We start from the raw sequence: 20359 nt of genomic DNA, 5'->3' as shown, positions 1-20359 counted from the left end.
GGCCATACCTTAGCATAGCTTGTCAGTATTTCAGTACTTTCGGCTTTCTAAGTAGGTATGTACTTTCGGCCTCGTCGTCGATGCCTTGCTACATCACTACAGAATCCACTGACAGACAAAGACGCAGATAATAAGGCGCATCCCATTGGTGCATCATTCGGTCGGCCCCGCCCACTGGTCGCGGCGACCAATCGCACCGCCCGCCGGAGATCTTGAGCGTTATCTAGTTATCTGCCGTCTCGCTTGGCACATTCTACAGCGATAGCTATTTTCAGATACGCTGAATAAAACGCAAGTGTGCACTGAAATTTTATTCGCGAATAAGAATGGACGTCTTGCATTTTATTTTGCTAAGCTTAGATGTCGGCTTCATTACCTACCCATTTACAGGTATCATTTTTATGAGGATTGTATTTAATTTAATTGTGGCACAGTTTTATAGAGATATTGAAAATGATATCTAACTTAATGTAAAACTGATTTAATTTTGTTTTATGTTCAATTCTCTACAAATAAAAAAAATAGGTCAACTGTAGTTTACCAACGAGTGATTAGCAAAACAAAATACTATCAGCTTTTATGAACTATGAATTGTTCTCGAAAAGTTCTGGTACGTTTTAAATCACCTGATGATTTGAATAATTGGCAAAAAACAGCACGGTAGCATTACAGAACGATCGAATACGATACGATAAGAGTCCGCGATTGCTGGCTCGCATTCAATCAAGTTTGTTTTCTTAATCGGTGCCTTGTCTCATATCAGCGACCAGTGTAAGGAGACCCCTTCCACCCCCCACAAGGCACACATTCAGTGCACACTGAGAGGTCTCCAATTGAAATATCAGAGCTCCAAGTACTCCGGTCGTGTTGTACAAGTGATTTGTTATAAAGCACCGTCGATAACTGAAGGGCCATTGTTTGTAGGTCGCTCCCGATGTTAAATATTGTAATAGTGTTGTTATTGTAATGTTATCAATATTATAAAGGATAAAGCCCTTTGGAAAAGAGGAATGCTTCATTCGAAGTTAGAGAGGCTTTTCTTAGAACTGCTTCCACTAGGTAAATATTCTTGACCTACATAAAAACAAAACGTAGAAATAATTTAAATGTGAAGTGTCTATAATAAATTCTCGTAAAAAATTAAAGTAAATTGATTCTGCGAATGAAATTTTCAGTCAAGTATTCAGCATGAAAGCCAACAACGGCTTTTCAAAAACTCCATCGAACTATTTTCCAAAATATAAAGCTGTGTCCATTGAAAAAGCTAGGCGATTATTTTCAGACGGTAACCTTGTATTGCGACCCCGAAACGCCTGTGTGAGAGAGAGGGGTGTAACACAAAGACACAGGCGGGACGCGGAGGGAGGGGGGGTGAGGGGTGGCCCGGGCGAGGGTATGTGATTCGGGATTCTAGGGATGAGCTGGGTCTCGCTTCCTCTCGCGTTATTCTGGCACAGTGCGTCGCCGACGCCGCACATACCGTGCCACCACTATCACACGCAAATCGCACGCGACTCCACCGACACGCGTACGAGTACATCCCTACATAGAAAAATCACCTAATTCTAAATCGTGAATTAGAATTATTCGAAGTCATCTCAGATTTTATTCGAACATCGCAGACAGTGCTGTGCGGACATTAGTGCTTAGAAAATTATTGCTTTAATTTGTGACAATCCTATTAGTGAATTAAATATTCGCAATAGTTTTAATTAGTTTACTAAGTGATATTGGACGATGAAATATAATATTAATACGAATGCTGAATTTTGATACAAGTTACAAAATGAAGATGTCTGGTGAGTTTTGAAATGATTGAGAAATTTTCTAATTGTGATCGAACTGTAAATAATTGAATGGGTAATTACTTACCATCCTTCTTATCGGTGTGTCGATTATAAATTATGTTCGGTTATGTGTATTGACTAGTATTAACTTACTGTTTTTACCGGTAATTGTTTATCATTTATTTAAATTGTATAATTAATTAGTAACATGTACTAATCAAAGTGTTTACTTACTTTTTAATAGCATCTAATATTTTATATTTTTAAAATCTTATACTAGAAATTCTATCCATTCTTTTTTAATAAATAGGATAAATTGGAACTTTCCGTCCTGAACTTAAAAATTGACTAGTGTTTAAAAAAACCGACGAAGCGAGTCCGTGAGTCGGACGAAGGGTTCCGTACCAATATCCATAAGACGTTTGTTGAAAGGGAGCTCCCAGGACTCTCCGTAAATATTTTTTATATATGATGTCATAGCAGCAACTGAAATATATGATCTGTAAATTATTAAACTAGCTAAACAGAGAAACAGCCTAGTAGCAGAAAGACAGACGCAGTGCCAAGTCTAATTAATAGGGTCCCATTTCACAAACACATATTATTTATATTCGCTGTTTTATATGTAGTAAGTTTTTCTTGATTTCACAATAAATTCACATGCACCCATCAATTAAAATAGGGAGGTACCTATTACATTTTATTACAATCTATTATTTCTTATAATTTCTAATTTCTATTTACATCCACACTTTACCTAAACATTTCTCTACTTCTCCAAATAGAACATCTTCAACTCAAATATCACAATCAGTTTAATGACCGTAAAATCAGATAAGAGGATCAGTCCTTAGAGCCGAAAAGCTCTTCAAATTATTTCGCTTGTTAACCGCAAATAAACATCACTTACCGTCTTTTTTATAGCTCTCAACATTATCCGTGGTTCTGTCAAGGGTGTGCGAAAATAAAAAAAAAATATTTATCATAGTTTGTGGTAGAAATCTCCTGTGTTCGGCGACCGCGATCGTTTGACCAAAGCCGCCGGCCAAGCCGTTGTTTGCTTCTTGTGCAACACACCTTGCATTGTTAAAAATCTTGTTTACATCACGCCAGTGCGAAAAAGAATCGAATACTGCCTTGTTTGATTTGCTTCGAAAACATCGACATCCATTTTTATCTTCGTTTTTTCTTTTGTGCAATAAATTTGTGAGATTTCACAGAAATATCAATGTGGAGTATGCAGAACTAATCCGTAAACAAGAACGAGAATTATTATTACAGTTAATTAATATTATAATTGAATACGTTAGTTACAAACCGCAAGTTATATCATTATAATTAGAACATACCTAAACTCCATTGAAACAGACCTATTACTATATTTCCAATGAATATTAAGATATTGAGAAACATTCTAATATTCCTATGAATGATTGTGAGCTTGAAATATAATAAGAGAACGTACCCACTTTGAGACACCAGGTCCTTTCATATGATAATGTTGAAGTCAAAAGCATCTTTCAGTTAATTTCTTATGTGAAAATTTACATAAGCAACCATGGTTACAACTGACTCATTAAAGCGAACCGCACCTAAATGTTAGAAAGTACGGGTTTCCGCGAACATCTAGCCATTGAGGCTCATACGCGTCAAGTGAATTTCTCAACGGTGCCGCCGAATCTCCGATGAGCTAGTCTGGCGATAGCCCAGCGTTGCATACACCTGCTTCAAAATAATTTGCAATCTAATTTAAACCTTAACACTTGTTATAAAGATATTATTTCACTTCTGATCGGGTCCTTTGTCGAGTTAAGAGTGTTTTATGAGTCAACACAGGCCGGGCCGTGAACTGTCGTGACAGAGTGCGACACTAACCACGCTTATTGTCAGTCGCCGTGGCTAACACGTGAAATCGGCTTGCCGTGGGGTCCATTGGACTAAAAACCACATGAGATGCTCTCAAAATCTTCTCTCTTTGCTTTACAAGAACCAATCCAATGCTTATTCTCTATATTTTTCTCTCTGGTCAAGTTAAAAGAGGTACAGCAGTTTTCGATTGATCATTGCAAAAAACTGCAGATCATAATGCCCCATACTAACGGATCGTCAACGTAAAGCTTGATACACACGAGCTCATTTCTCTCAAAAAACTTTAGCACAGCAACTAGCCGCTCCATGCTATCCTACGTCTGTGCATGGTCTTATTTTAAATCTGTAGCGAGTTTCTGCGGAAACCGGAGATTTAACGACAGCTCGTCCGTATTGTCCGCGCACGAAGTGTTCGCGGTCGAACGCGACAAATGGACCTTGCGACGGCTAATTTGAATTTGAAATTTGAGCATCAGTTTTATGGCACTCCATTCCTTAAGTTGGACGTCCCGGGTTTGCGTCGCTTTTATTTGTATAAGATGTCCGTACGAAAGTAGGCCCTTGAGTCCCGCTTTGTCAGGTCACGGTAATAAAGGCAGAAACATACCACTATCCAATTCTCATGTGGCAATATGACACCTTCAAATTACTGAAACAAAATCACATTATTAGCTCTATACAATCTTCTAAAAGAATCCGCAATCAATAACGAAAAAAATACAAACAAATCAATCATAATTCTAGCTGAGCAAAATAAAAAAAAACTGAAAACAAGGCAACAAGGCAAGTGGCACAACCTATGACCTATGTGTCAGACAACATAACGGCTTGTCGCTTATTTCGGAGTGGCGTTTTTATGAGCTCATTAAACGTCTCCTAGCGACGCGTAGATAGGCGCGCGCGCATAGACAGCACGTCTACGACGTGCGCTCGCGCAGACACAGATGATTCACTTCATTGTCTCTGTTTTATCATTATCTGTTTAGAAGGATCTTTGTATGATCATGTGATGCTTTTTTAAGAGATAAGTAATTTGCCAAGAAATAGATATTCTTACGATAAATGATAATAGGTAATATGGTGTACGTGACATCAACGCGTTGCTTTTAATTGATTATTTATTTTTAAATACAGAATCATCCAATCTGAATAGATAAGATTGTGTAATGCGCATTCATCTTTGATTCTATTTTCATAATACATAGGTGCGATGGTTCCAAATTCGATTAGGTAAAACAAAAGAGTCATGATTATAAGCCTGTTTTAGCCGTAAGTACGTCACTAAAATGTTCTAAAGCGCATCGCAACTGCAACGACAGGTGAAGTTGCCTAGCAACAGAACTTTTGATGTACTCGTACTTACATTCATTCCATTCACTCTTTACATCCTGCCCATTCACCTCAGCATTATAATGTAAAGCAGTTATCATTATTTTCTTTTCTCGTCTAATTTTATGCGTTTTTTTCTGTGCCACGTGCTACGGACAAGATAGGGGTTGTTTTAACAAGTATATTAGTGATAGGGTAGTTTGATTAATGGCGTGTCTCTTACAGTGTGAGGGTTCTGGCACGCGTATTGATAACTTGCATCATTGTGCCTTCTTTGGTTGGTAGTACGTTTCTTTGTAATTTTTGGTAGTGACTTTGTTTGATAGAGTTTTTGGTCGTAATGTTAAGTGATAGGCAGGTTAGTCTGCATAGAAATCTTACACGGAGTTTAACATTTATTTTTTTCAGATTTAAAGCAGTCTAGGTTTTATAGGTTGTTTGATTTGAGAAATTCTTTCAGTGTTTAAATAACTTATTTACCGACGATGACTATAGGCAATTTTTATCCGTGTGCGGTGAGTAGTTAAGACGTTATGTTTGTGAGAACTAGCCTAGGGACCTACATCAATCAATTTATAGTTTATGTGGTTTACCACAAATACCACACAAACCATACCGGGTTAAACCATATATGTTTAAATAAATGGCTTGTTCCTTAAATAATACAAGTTTATGTACAAAAAAATATCATCAACCTAGACCAGGTAAACTTCATTATTAATATTTATTTAGGTCAAATCGTTAAGCTTATCGAAGTATCATTATTTTGTTGATTCGTGGAAAACACGTTTTGTGTATTTATTTTTTTCCTATTACGTAACATATATCATTTTTTTTATTCATTGTCAACGAAGTAGGTACATAATATTTTTTCTTGTATTCTAAACGCCAAAAGTGTGTGCACTTTTAAATTGAATTTTTTACTCTTTACGTAAACTAAATTACCAAAAACTCTTAAGCAAAGCTTTTTAAGCTTCATTAATATGACTAAAAAACGCATATCTGTCTGTGAATTTGCATGTTGTGGGGATGAACAGACATACAGGAGACAAGCGGAAACTCATTGTGATCAGCGGAAACAGACATAAAGCGATCAACATCTTGCACGTCTTCAGTTTTTTTTTAATTCACTATAAAACATACCAGACAGGAGTTTATTGCTCTCCAACTTGCTAATAAAACCTATGTTGGTATTAATACACCAAGAGTTTCGTTGTGGTGTTAAAAAAGTATTAGAACTATTTGCTGCCTCAATCCTGTTTTGAAATTCGAATCTGTCAAAATGTTTTGTAATTAGTGAATTTATGAAATAGAACATTTTGAATTATGTTTCGGTTAAAAGAAATGTGATACAGATCTTTTTGCATGAAAAAGTATTGTGAATATGTATTACATTATGGGTGTGACAATAATTAATAACTACACTATAGTAACAATTAACAGTAACCTCTGTGGTGTCTGATAAGATTAAAAAGCGGTCCCGGTAACGAACACAATGCAAAAAACAATATTAATTATTAATAGACGTGTCGTCTATATGTCTGGAAATTAAAACTTAATCAATATTTTAATGAGAAGTCTGAAGATTGTCATGGTTTACTTGAAGTTTTGGCAATAAAGGAAACTTAAATTTGATAACAAAGATTTTTCGTGATAAAGATTCGATAAACCAATTCTCTCTGCGACTAGACGAAATGGCTCATTGTCGTAACTGTGACATTTATATTTCTACTCAAATATTCATACATTTTCAATAAAAAATCGTTAAAGCAAATAATTTATTGTCCACAGCAGCAGACAGCCAAGAGTCTGGCAGTCCACCGCCAAGCCCGACTGACTCTGCAACATCAGAATCAGCGCCCACCTTAGTTCACATCAAACAGGAAACCATGCCGCCCGGTACTGATGTCAAAGAATACTACGGAACCCTCGACTTTGGGCTCTCCGACACATACCTAGCAAACAACTTCCCCGACTATGGACGAGGCTACCTCCCCAGGCCCCTGGATCTACCCAACCAAAGGTTCCTCGATCAAAAAAGTCCAAAAGAAAAAGAAGATGGAACGAAAGAAGACGATCCGGGAGAGCGGGACTCTAACCTACCAAGTGAATTGATGTTCAAAAGCGGAGGAATATTTGCTAGAGTAAACATTGCTAGTGGAACACAATATGGACCGTTTCTTGGACGATATGTCTTGATGGATGATCAGCCTGAGGACCGGCGATATGCTTGGGAGGTAAGTGTTTTCAATATCTAGTGTTAATCTTTAAATCATACCAGAGAACTCTTTCCGATGACGAGTGAGTCACACTTCACAATCTATATGTAGATAAAAAATCAAAACAAGCCCAGAGGCGTTAGTCATTCATCCATAACTGTTAAACAAATGGTCCACCTGTGCTGTCGTCTCAATGCACATTTGTCGCAGCACTTTATCATAAAAAAGTGATGACAAAGCACTCATTCTTCCTCGTTTTAGTTAATTTACAATGAACCACTTGTTCTCGGGTCAAGTGCAAGTGTCAAAAACTTCGGTGCGTTCGTAAATAATGTTCCGAAACTGAAACTCTGTCAGGCGCGGATGCAATAAAGTGTCGATTTTATTGATCCTCCTTAAGTTCTATGCGCGTCCTTTTGAGTGCACTCCTTAACTGACTTACACACTTCATTATTTTTAATTTGTTTGAGTTTGTATCGCCTGAAATGACACTTAAATCATTTTTTAAGATTGGGAGACGGCTTTAAACAGTTTTGGTAAATCATTTTTCAAGTATTCTTTGGTTTTAAATTAAAATGTGTGATTCATAAGACTGTCGTTAAATCTTACTTTATCCTCAGATTATATTATCTTGCACATGTGAGCATCCAATGAATAGAATAAATTGTTCAATTGAACGCATCGCAGATTTTGCGAGGGGTGTGGCAAGTTTATCTCTGGTAGGAAACGGAAATCAATTGTTGGCTCAGATTCCTGGATTACGCGAATTTTTAACTACAGTAAAAGTATTGGGTTACTTGCAATCTGTCCTTACCTTGGAATATTTGAATGAGATGTACAAAAACTACTAGGTACTTGCTTATTATTTAAGTTAGTGTTTTGTCTTAAACTTAAGATACTTATTTATATCTTCAAAAGTAAATGTTTGTGCCGTAAGAACAAAACTTATTATTGAATAAGTTTCTATAAGCTAGGACAAGATGCAGATTACCATAGGTTTACTAGACAATGCACATAGTTATACAATACATTGGATCATTACATTATACACTAATGTTCGTGGTAATGTGTCATTAAACAACACATAAAGCACTTAGTAATTATCTCAAACCATATTCGCGAAAGCCCATACTAAGCACAAAAGGCCGGACGCGAATCGGACATAATAGCTCCAAGCGATGCGCAAACGCCTATCGAATGTCGTCTGTGAGACAGATAACGCGCATGCGCGCTGTGGGTGTAAGGTTGCACTAAGCCGCAGTATTGTTCTGTCCCGACGGACATGTAGTTCCGGCTGTTTAGACAACGTTATTGTACAATGAATAGAGTAGACAATAGAACTGACATAATACGATTAAAATGTCACTTTCGTGGAAGCGTTTACATTTGACTATCATACATAACAGTAAATACAGTATTATTTGAGCAGCTAATAAAATGTTTTACAATGACACTTAAGTTTATGAACTTTCATATGAGATTATTTTATTTATATTTGGTAATTTACACTTTTTTAGTGTCACACAGGGTAAGGTCACGTATTTTTATAGGTATGGGAAAATGATAAAATAAACTGATTGCAAATAGATTACATATCAAATGTAATACTTTTAAAATTTCCTCTGACAATGAAATGACAATTTTGGTAAGATATTGTATCAATAATCCCATAAAAATGTAGGTATGATCATTATATTTGCTACAATTCCGAATTCTAAGCTTCAGTGACCACAAATCTCTTGATCTGGATCGTACGTGACGTCACGATAAAAGTGCCAATCGCGGCACGTCATTAGTGCCTTGTGGCACAAACGCTGACCACGTTTCCGATTCGATGCCTTTAGGATCCTTTCATGGTTGAACTGCCTTCACTAACGAATAACAATGCTCGTAATCTCTGGGCTTGTGTAGTTTTGGGATAAATCAACAATTATATGAGATTAAAGTTTGGAGTAGTGAAACAGAAAAAAAATAACTTTGGTGTAAAAATGTTGTCTGTAACAGCGCGGAGAGGCTTAATGAAAATAACTTGGAGTATTTTTTGCAAGAACTCTTGCTGTCGATAAATCGTCCCGCATTTATTACTTTTACTTAAAAAGTGATTGAAATCTCTATTTCACATGTCTACGCAAACTTAAAGGGGTTAAACGCATTGTTAAATCAGTGATGGTTATATTATCTAACCACCGTTTCCCAACGTCGCGATATCTCAATGAAAATCTTCGACAAAAAACCATCAGGGTAATCAAACAATTCTTTATTTGAACATCCCGTGTCAAAGTGCATTCAAAGGTTGCCAATATACCCTAATTTTGGTCGTGGCGTGACCCCCGTCAACAATTTTTTACGAACAAATTCACACTTTTTTAACCAAAATCCGGGTAACGGTAAATTGTATAAAAGATATGTCGAAGTATTCAAACTTTAACATGAAAACTTGATTGGCTAGTTTTTTTCTAAATTCTATAAAAACGTCACCAAATCTCTTGAAACGCATCTTCTTTTTACATTGCTAATAAAAGTTCTTTTATTGCATTACCACTCGAAGTTGCGTTCAAATATTTTTCTCACAGATCTTAAAAGTTTGGCATGGTTAGGTACACATTTTGATGACCTTTTTAAAATAATATTATTTAATGCCAATATCTATCAACCCATAGTGGGTCGCATGCAAATTAGTCAGAATGCAGTTTATTTTATCATTTTTAAGAATTAAATAATGCAACAGATGAATTTTAGATGAGACAAACTAGTTTATAACAATGAAATTATCTCACATCAGATGTCAATCAAGTTATGAATATTATAGACATGATCATTATTCGCGAGAGGGTGACGTCGGGACAATTGTTCAACATGATGTGAAATTGGCATGTAATGGATTCCACTAATTATTATTGGCGTATGAATTTTTTATTCGATGTTGAATTAAAAAGTAGTATCGATAATATTCGGTTTGCCTTCACAAAGGTTGGTTATGAATGATTTATTGCGTTCTGTTGATTTTTCATCGGGAAGCGTTGGTGCCCGAGTAATATGTTAATGATGTTTATTTTATGTGAACATCTACGGTTTTTGATGGCCGCAAAATATCGGTTAGCGTAATTTGTGTTATGAATCGTAGTCGGTTTTATTCATAATTAAATTTTAAACGAATTGTATTTTAAGTGTACATTAATAACAAATATTTTGAAATGTGTTTCAAATCCGCGTTCGCTGTTTTTAACTCCCAATCTTTTTAATTGAAATACGCTATAGCTATTTAATTTATAATCCCTCGGAACTATGAATTAAAAAGCGTTAATTTTAATTCCACAGATCAGTCAGTAGCGTCGAGTCCGCCGTTGCATTACTGTCAAAATATCTGTCATATTCGTGTGACATCCTTTCATTTCTGGCCACCCCCTTCGGTAAAGGATTAGTGATACACGCGGCCCTATTACATCTTCATTACGGTAGGCGGCTGTCAAACCTCACATATTGTAATAATAAGAATAAAAAATATTATTGTTACAATGTTTATTGGCTACATTGATGATATTTATACGTTTCGCACTGATCTCGGCTTACAAAGAGTACACAGATGTGATACACAGTTGTCATTGTGAAGGCAAATAGCGGAAAAATTATTTAATAAATCCATGATATGAGGAGGAAATAACATTTTGGTAATTTAATTATTTTATGATATAGGTACTTTTGTTATCATTCTGATGTTTTAATTTAATATGATAAATTACGACCTTGTACCTATTTGTTCGTGGGCAACTAAAAGTACTCTTACATTACTGACTTTATTTTTATATTGTTTCCTTTATTTTCGGAATCCAATCGCAGTGAAATATATCATCAAAGTTTTCGTAATAATACATTTGCGAATTGTACTGATCTATCCATTTGTCCCGCAATGCATTATAATCGCGGATCAACGCGGCATCTATGTCAGACAGGAGCTGTCACATTGACACCTGGTGTATCTGACACCAGCCAATCGGCTATCATTCGGAAAAGCATTGATATATCAACAATAGAATAGAAAAGCAAAAAAATAACCCTGTTTAGAAAAATGTAATTTGAAAAATAAAACACGTTGTGTAAAATAGAGTAATTTTAAATAGACAAATTAAATTAATTGAAATAAAAACATATTAATAACGAAAAATCCCAATCTAGTTAAAAAACCATCATTTTTATTACCTCTCTTTTTAATTGGCAAGGTAACGTATCGATAAATAAAAAAAAACATCTTCATAAATATTGACAACATCTTGGCGAGGGGTAGCCCCCTCAGACTCGTATCTAAACATTACTGTTATTATTAACAAGCAGACACTTATCAGTTAATCTTACACCGTTACACAATAGCTGCTAATCCCGGGCGTGATAGAAATTTATCTTTGCTCCACCGTCATTGTCACTTCGGCCCGCTCTCCCCTATCATTCAAAGAACTCGGTGCATACGACCTTTTGGTTTGCTGTTTTAGATTTTTTATTCATTTATTGTACTAGAGAAATTATTTTGTGATTTTTATCATTAATTCCGTATTTGGTTCTGATGCTTAGAACTAAATAAACAAAGAATTGGCATCGACGGTACAGCTTTTTCCATTTGGCCCCAAAGTTTTTCCGTACCTACATATTGTATAGGTAATCTCATTGCAAAGTTTACTCACGAGTCGTCTCTCTGCGGCTTCTTATTTGCTCCAATATTTTTCCCAACAAATTCGAGTTCGCAAAACAGTGCGGGCGTGCACAGTGGGGCAATATTTCATCTGAGCTGGCCAGAACAATAATAGCCCGTGGAGTCGAAGCCACGGCACGTTCGCGCCACAATGTTACCCACCTCCAGTATTCGGAGACCTCCCTCGCCCTTACTCAAACTTCGATAATTAGACGCGAAAAGAGGATGGTAACGGAATACCAAGTTTCTTATATAGCTGGTCGGTTGTATACCATCGCCAGCATCCGTGTAGACAAAATAACGAAATACTCCGAAAGCAATGCGATATACCACCGGTTATTGGGTTAGGTTAAGCGTTGTTTACACTGAAAGCTCGGCAGAGGCGATTGTTGATGCGTCCGATGCCAAGTTGCTAACTTTGACGTTGCACTGTTGTTCTATTTTCAAACAGGTCAGAATGCAGCAGTGTTTAAAATATTATCACTAAACAATAGCATGGTAATTAATTTAATTATTTCCGAACTAACTGCAATATCTTAACACAGTGAGCGTTTATTTCCTGCTTCTACCCCATCAGCATCGCAGCTTAAAAACTCACCCTAAAACCTACATTATTGGTCTACATCTGACACCGAAAACAGCATCAATGATCACCGAAAAAAACATGTTGGAAATAACCGAATAATTCCGGATCCCACCAATTGTCACCGTGACGAAGCCGCCGGTGTCTTTGTAGCACAGTGGACGTTTTTTTCGCTTGTAATCTTCTAGTTAATCCGTTTTAACGCTTCCAGATGTGAGGTTGCATCTCGGCTGACGATTTGCGCTCCTTCCCAAAGGATTCGATTGCTCTTACGCAATTGTTGATACGGCATTTTTTATAAATGATTTTATTGCGTTTTGATCGCAAATAATTTAGAAGATTTTAAAGTTTTCGGCAAGTATAAGATGGATATTGGCTTTAAATAAATAAAAATGTTAAAATTGTTGAACAGGAAAAAAATACGCTCAAAAAAGAAAAAAAAAGCCATATTTTTTCTTACTCTCCCATTATTTTCTTTTTAAATACATACGTACGTGACGATTTAATCGATGTTTTTTCAAAACTACAAGCCACTCTGCCCTCGCACACAAATATCATGTTACAGTTCGTCTGTTTGTGTTATTTTTACAACAAAACAAAACCGAAAACACGGACAATTGGCAGCGGTGCGATTGTTCACCGATCAGCGAACAAGCATGGACGTCCATTGTGCCAATCAGTAGGGAGCTGTTGATGCTCTATCAATGGGACACAGTGACACCCACTATGCACTTAACATAGATCTAATTAATCACAACATAAGGCCTAATTTCCAACAAAACGCAGCCAAATAACTGCATCCCATTTTTGAATGCGATACGTTTTTTTTGCGCAATGATAGCGTCCGTTCGTGAATATTTGGTGGTGTCAGGAATTAGAACGTTTTGTCTCCACTTAATGGTCGAAACGTGACCGTATAAGGAATACGTAATTTCACAATTATGTGACAATCATCGGTGAAATCCTATTGAAAGTTTACGGTTAATTTATGGCTGTGAAGAAATTGATGAACGGTGATACTGTCGGCTGATTGAGAATGGCTAATCCTTTATGAATGATTTTACTAATGGAGCTACGGCCTGAATTCTTATTTTAACCCAAATTCATTGTAGAGTCAAGCACAATTGGTGCTATGGATTGCATTCAAAAACATGTCCAGAAGATCGCCGACATCTATGTTGCGGTAGGTAATGAACTAACAAATACACTTTCCTAAGCCCCTAAAAGTCACGTTGATGTGTAACAAAAAACAAGACACTATCTAATCGTATCGCCGAAAAACAAAGAAATAAAGAAAAACTCTTCGAAATAAAAGTCTGGCGGATAACACAGGAAGCAATGCTTTTCCGTTGCTGATAAACTAGACAAGTGAAGGAAACCCGGTGGAAATGTGAGCAAGATGTATGGAAAACCCTAAAGAGGGTTACATTTTCCGCTTTTTTATATTTTCGGCAAACGGAAATTTTTCCGCGTAGTCCGACGGAAGCGTTTCGTTAAGTGATTTGTTAGGCTAATTAGATGAGGGTTAAAGTTGCCTGTTTACAATTGAATAACATTGCATATCTGCTGAAACGTAATTTATTTCAACGCTACAACATTTTAATAAAAACTAAACACCAAAAAAAAACTATGACTCGCAATTTCAGTCAAAAATTGTACACATGCCATTCGAAACATGAAAAGCCTTTATACGCACATTTTACATAAAAAGCGCGCCCATTAAAATCGCGTAACCTAAATTCAAAGATACATAGCACATAGGTAGTAAGATCGACGGTCCAATTTGGCGCAGGCGTACGTATGCGGGTAAATAAGCGCCGGCAAATTGTTATCTTGTGAAACGAGACGTGTGATTCGGGCAACGACGCGTGATCGCCGCAAACCGCGCCACGGAGCGCTCTTCACTTCACGCTAGGGATGGCCGGCTTTCGATAGATTTTGACGACATTTTTGTGGTTACGCGTCGAGCTTTTTATTGTTAAATGTCTGTAATTGTTTTATGGTTTTATTGGTAATTAGTTTATTGTAATTAATATAAAACGAGAACTTTACTTTTACTTTACTTTTTTATATTATTTTTCATTGTTACTCCAATTAATAACGCTGAGATTGAATATTGCAAGGCTTGAAGTTTAAGAACAGCAAACTATCGTAAAGTTTAGAAATCGTAACAAGACTAAACCATGTCGACATTTTAACATCACTAGAATTTTATGAAATGTAATTTTCTGACGTGAACGAGTCACGAACATTTGTAGCTTTTCCGAGTGTACCGGGAAATTGCGATCTCTGCTGTGAGCGCAAAATATGAGATCTACCCGCAATTCGTTTAAATTGCGACCGAGGTTTTTATAATATAGCACTGCGCAGTTGCACTGTAATTGGAATTTGAACAAATACTTCACGTAGTTTACACCTTGTCGGGATATTTATACGAATGAATCGCAGTTTTGTTTGACATTCTAAAGCAGATTTTTTGGTAATGGATAAAAATAAACTTAATAAAAATTAATATATTTTTTGCACATTATCAAAAAATACATTCTAATAGTCGGTCAGTTTTCTAATCAGAACATTATTCGAATAATACTTTCGACACTTTTCTTGAGTAAGACGTCGTCTAAATAATGCTTAAAACACATCCAAACTTCTAATATCAACATCCAAATATCCATAATGAAACCCAACCCTTTGACAGCGCTATCTATCACGACATATTAATTTGGCTTCCATATTTCACAGCGTAACCCTAACTCGCAAGTGTCCACGCAATTGGCATCCTGCATCCTTGACCGAGCACCATCGATGACTGATGGCAAACACATGGTCACGGCACTTGCTAGGGAACTCATCGCTTCGTATGGGGCTGAGCGGAAATTTTCATATTTCTCGCTAGTTTTTGGTGTGGGTAGGGTTTTCGAAAAAGGAATAGTCGATTTAATGTAAGAAAATATAGGAACTTACGTCATGTAATAAAAGTTTGAGGAGCATACAAATACATACTGCAGTGAACAAAGTAGCCAAAATGCAAATATGTATGTCATAAAAATTACAGATTTTCCTCCACGTTTCAATTAAGTATTTAATGCCCCTCAATGTACACAATATAGAAGAAAATTTAGAAGGAAGAAATTAAACAATAAATAAAAAGATCGCTAAATGAAATAAAGACAAAACACCCACTAAGTATCAAATTGATTCCCGTTAAGAGAGCACCACACTGTTAAATCGCAAAATATCTCGCATCACCCCTAAGACGAGGGTGCTCTAAGATAATTATCTTTTTTACCGTTCGCACCCGACGTTCCTCTAATACCCGTGATAAATGCCGCGGAAGGCTTACTGACGCAGAAACCGAGGGTACGCAAACATTTTCCTTTGATTAATACTTTACTTGTTATAACATTATGTTAGTTTCATTGCAACAGATGCTTTTTATATTTCCACGTTATTTTTTCACTTTCCTTCTTTAAGATAAAGAGGGATCGTGTTTTAATTTTACGCTGAATTAGCTAGCTTGTTTGCTTGAGTGTTTAGCGCAGTGTCAGATGTTGCGCTCGTAAATTGTTTTTATTGTGTGAAATAGCTGGCGTTTCTGTCATTGTTTTACCGTTAGAGATTTCAAAAAACAATTCCTATAACCAATACATACTACAAGCTTTTAGTAGTGAAGGTGAGGAAAGGCAAACTGATAAAAACAATAGAGAAGGAACACCATACGTTCCAACTTCAAACAAATCGATAGTCAATTGTCAAGAACATAAGACAATCAAGCGATTAAATTATTTACATGTAGCAACGGTCGATACCACCCTTGTCCTCTATTTACCGAAGCAATAGATCAAGTTTAAAAGCCACTTATTTAACAGAATAAACACGGAACCCTAAAGTACACATCTTCGTAAAATAAGGCCATTAATGGTGTTATGACTCAATCGGCTGCTATAGGGAAATTTTGTGTATCTCCCCGCAAATTGTAGGTTTGATACCCCCTACTTATGTCAGTTACCGTGTTATTTTGTAGACTGTAGGAAAATAATAAGGGATGGCTTATGATCATACCTAGTCTTGGCTTGTAGAAGTCTGACTAAAGGACTTAGGTATTGTTCTTTCGATCGTCCTGCATTTTTTACATTATCTATGGGATTAGTTGCAAGTAAAGACAATTTAGTGCATAATGAGTGCTGATACAAAAACATATTTACGTTGATATTTTTTCATTATCTATCGACGCTGCCCACTTAATCAATCCTTATTATGGCATTAAATACCCTCTGTTATCTGTTTTTTTAATAATTTGGAAACATGCATAGGTAATTTTCGTTATGAAATAAAAAGTTGAATTAAAAAGAAAATATAGAATTCGTACTCTAACAATGGACAATAAAAAAGCGATTGAAATAAGAGATTTATAATCTCTGAATAAAGATATTTATGAAAATTAAATGATCACGCTAGGGGTCGGCTAGATTGGGGAGGAGGGTGACAAATGGACAAGCTGTGACGACCCGTTACCTCATGACATGGACTAATAGCGCCATCTATTGCGGTTGAGCGGTGTCCGTCTGTATGTCAGTTGTCTATGTTTGCCGACAGATGGCGGTTAATTGAGTTTTGATGATACTGCATAGTTCGTTGTAATGACGATTGATTATACGCATTTCATTAATTAAAAGAGTCGTATAATTGAGGCAGTAAATAAAAACATATAAGAGTGAAGTATATTGTGAAGTAACTGCAAAAAAAGGGACGGCGCAGGTCGTAATTTTTCGAAGCTCCGATTTCCTTGAGTCTAAGCTTGCGTGAGCTTTGAAAAGTTCAAGACATGGCCAACAGGTGGCGTAATTTCAAGTTGTCCAATTTGTTGTATGGATACCCAACTTGTTGTAGCATTTTATGATATCGTGAAACTACTACCCAAAAATCACAGCGTACTCCAATAGTCCTATAATGTTAACAACGAACTGTAAATACAAGATATTTTATCTTTGACCATCTTAAAAAAAGGAGGATCAGTATTTCGTCGCGTTATACTCACAAATTTTTTAATTACATTGATTGAAAAAGGGTATATTATTTCATCATACCCATACCAATATCTTATCTAGCCACCATTTTTTTTTACACCATTTTTGCAAAAAAATACCTAATAGAAGTAGGTATTTATCTTAAAATAGGTGTGCCCCGTGTTTTCACTCACATGCTATGAGACCACTCTTCTCCAATATGGGCTATCTAACATTGAAAGTTTTTCAAATCGAACAAGTTCCTGAGACATTCAACTACACAAACAAATATTTCAGCTTTATAACAATTTAAGACATGTTCCACACATTTCAGGTCCGCGACAGGCACGGAGTGAGTGGCTGGTTGGACGGCACCAACGAGAAGAGCAACTGGCTCAAGTTCGTGCGCTCCTCCAACTATCCTCATGATGTCAATGTGCAACATCTCTGGCTGGCGGGAAAGGTAGGGGCTATAATATAGATATACATACATATTACATGTACTTTATTTATACATTGCTCAACTGGGTGTTATTGCAGAAATTGAAAACTAATTTTTAAACTGCACTGTTTGTGGAATGGCATTCAATGCTTGATAGGTTTTGGTTTACCACGTCTTCACCTGAACTAAATAATTTATAGTTGTTAAAATTCAATGTATCAAGAATACAAAACATGTGATTTTACAACACAAAACATTCATGTGAATAGCCCAAAAAGACCTATTTATTACACTCATTAAAAAACTTCTCAAGTTTACATCAGCGATAAAATTAATAACGCACAAATCAATGAATGATTATCATAACGGTGTTCAGCCCATTGTGGCACTACCCCAATTAAATTTGGATGTGGAACGTTACGTACTTCCGGTGGCAGAAAATCGGTGTTCGACTGAACAACTGTGTGCCACTTCCGGTCAATGAGGGGAGCGAACAGATGCGGTGATTAGACTCACTTATTGTACCCCCAGCGAGGTTAAGCGTTACCCAACTACGGGAAATTTGAATACACCGCTACACGATACTGGTGTTCTTTTTTGCATAAAATCAACTTTGGAACAATCAATGTTTTACAAACATTTGCAAAATTAGGGATGAAAATACTGTTTGGATTCCTCAAAATAATTCCTAAATAAGTATACCGTGGGAACAATGTAGTACATAAAACTGTAATTTATTGTAAATTAATTAATACTTCTTGCCCTTGTAACTTTTGAGATAATTGCATGCCAACGGTAGCTCGCCAGTTTTTGGCCAATTTTCTGCGCATTGCATGATTGACAGAAGTCATTGAATACTATACAACAATGTTTCAGATTTGGTACAAGGTGGTGCGTGAAGTTCCCTCTGGTCAGGAGCTGCTGCTGGGACCAAGGACTACCCTCTACCTAGAGGACATGGTCTCTCCTGATACAAGTGAGTATAGACTTTCATGGTATACATTTTTTCACAGATTTTGTACGATATGTTCTTTGAAGCGACCGTAGTTACGTATCCTAGTTGTATGGAAGAGTTAGGCCCGGTATTTCATTCGATAGCTAGGTACCTACTAAAGTTTTCTCTTCACCTGAACATCTGTTACTAACTAGTGGAACCACAGGTCAGGACTTTTCTGAACCTCTATAATTAATGACTTACCTAAACAAATCTTATTCCATGCAATCCTACATCCTACAGACAAAAATAAACATTTCTCACAGCCTAACCCTACAACGGCTATACATACAACCAGTACAGCCAGGCTATCAGGGTGTCGGTTGAATCACGGTCACGCGTGTTCACGCTCGGCTGACATGCGGGGTGACAGATAATTGGAGTCACCTGCCCTCTGCCCTGACCCTTGACGACTCATATGTACTACGAATACAGGATGGCAATAAAATATACACATAGTACCTGTAAGGTTTCATTCTTGTGTCGTGGTATATTTTGTTCTTCACCCGGGTGACAATCGTCAAAATAGGTAACTTTAAAATACCTAAGTAGCCAATCAAGCTTAATTATAGATGTCAATATATAATATATTTTATCCTGATGATGCAATGGGAGTCATTTGGCACGTGCCATGATTAAATAGTAAAAAATAAAAAATATTTATATACGGGTATATATTTTTCCGGGTACGTTGTGGTTCTTTTGACTACATTTGTGACTAAATATAGCCGAATTGTGGGAATCGTATTTTCAACAGTGCACTGTTATCCTGCAGATAAAGCGTTAAGGAAAATAGTATTAAATATATCGATAGTATTTCTGTTATTCCGTTGAAATTATTACTATACTATAGGTAACTAAATAGTACGTTAAGTGTTAGTCATCGTGGATTCATTCACGACTATGCAGAATGGATCGATGGATAGTTCAATTGGTAAACGAAATGACATAATTTAGTTAAAATTCCTTACTCTAACTGTCCCGTTATACGCACATTATATTAATTATATAAAATATCTATTATAAGATACATAAGTACTAGAAGTAATCTAATATATTAAATCCTTACTAATATTATAAATCGGAAAGTGAGTTTGTTTGTTTGTTCCGCTTTCACGCCGTAACTACTGAACCGATTGCTTTGTAATTTTGCAGACGTAAAGTTAGAAGTCCGGATTAAATAATAGGGTACTTTTTATCCCGAAAAAAATAGATATTCCCGAGGGAAAACAAAAATATTGTTTGCTTGATGGATGGATTGTAGATGGCGCTGTGTGTCGTTTAAAACAAGGTAATATATTGCAAACGAATATAAACATGTAAATTTAGAAGCTAAATGATACGATAATGAATCCCCGAAAATGAGGAATTCCCGAGGGATGATGTACAATTTGTTTAATCGTCTAAACTGTTTTTTTTTACATCTACTTATACAGGGTTACTGGTAAC

At 36.3% G+C, this 20359-nt stretch overlaps 1 protein-coding gene across 5 annotated transcripts in view; it reads left to right on the top strand.

Annotated features, from left to right (window-relative positions):
* LOC124638756 (histone-lysine N-methyltransferase PRDM16-like) overlaps window positions 1-20359 on the top strand; it is a 63123-nt gene that overhangs the window by 24559 nt on the left and 18205 nt on the right. Inside the window, exons 1-4 of one of the 5 annotated variants that reach the window (XM_047175834.1) lie at window positions 948-1799; window positions 6777-7222; window positions 17809-17937; window positions 18793-18892. In XM_047175834.1, coding sequence (XP_047031790.1) covers window positions 1760-1799; window positions 6777-7222; window positions 17809-17937; window positions 18793-18892 — 715 coding nt within the window. In that variant the 5' untranslated portion in view covers window positions 948-1759. Of the gene's footprint in view, window positions 1-947; window positions 1800-6776; window positions 7223-17808; window positions 17938-18792; window positions 18893-20359 lie in introns of those variants that run through there. The other 4 variants (XM_047175833.1, XM_047175832.1, XM_047175836.1 and 1 more) reach the window with 4 other exon arrangements.

This window comes from Helicoverpa zea, chromosome 18 (assembly GCF_022581195.2).
Source record: "Helicoverpa zea isolate HzStark_Cry1AcR chromosome 18, ilHelZeax1.1, whole genome shotgun sequence".
NCBI lineage: Eukaryota > Metazoa > Arthropoda > Insecta > Lepidoptera > Noctuidae > Helicoverpa > Helicoverpa zea.
The sequence above is the reverse complement of the archived record's forward strand: the minus strand, read 5'-3'. Positions and strand labels throughout refer to the sequence as shown.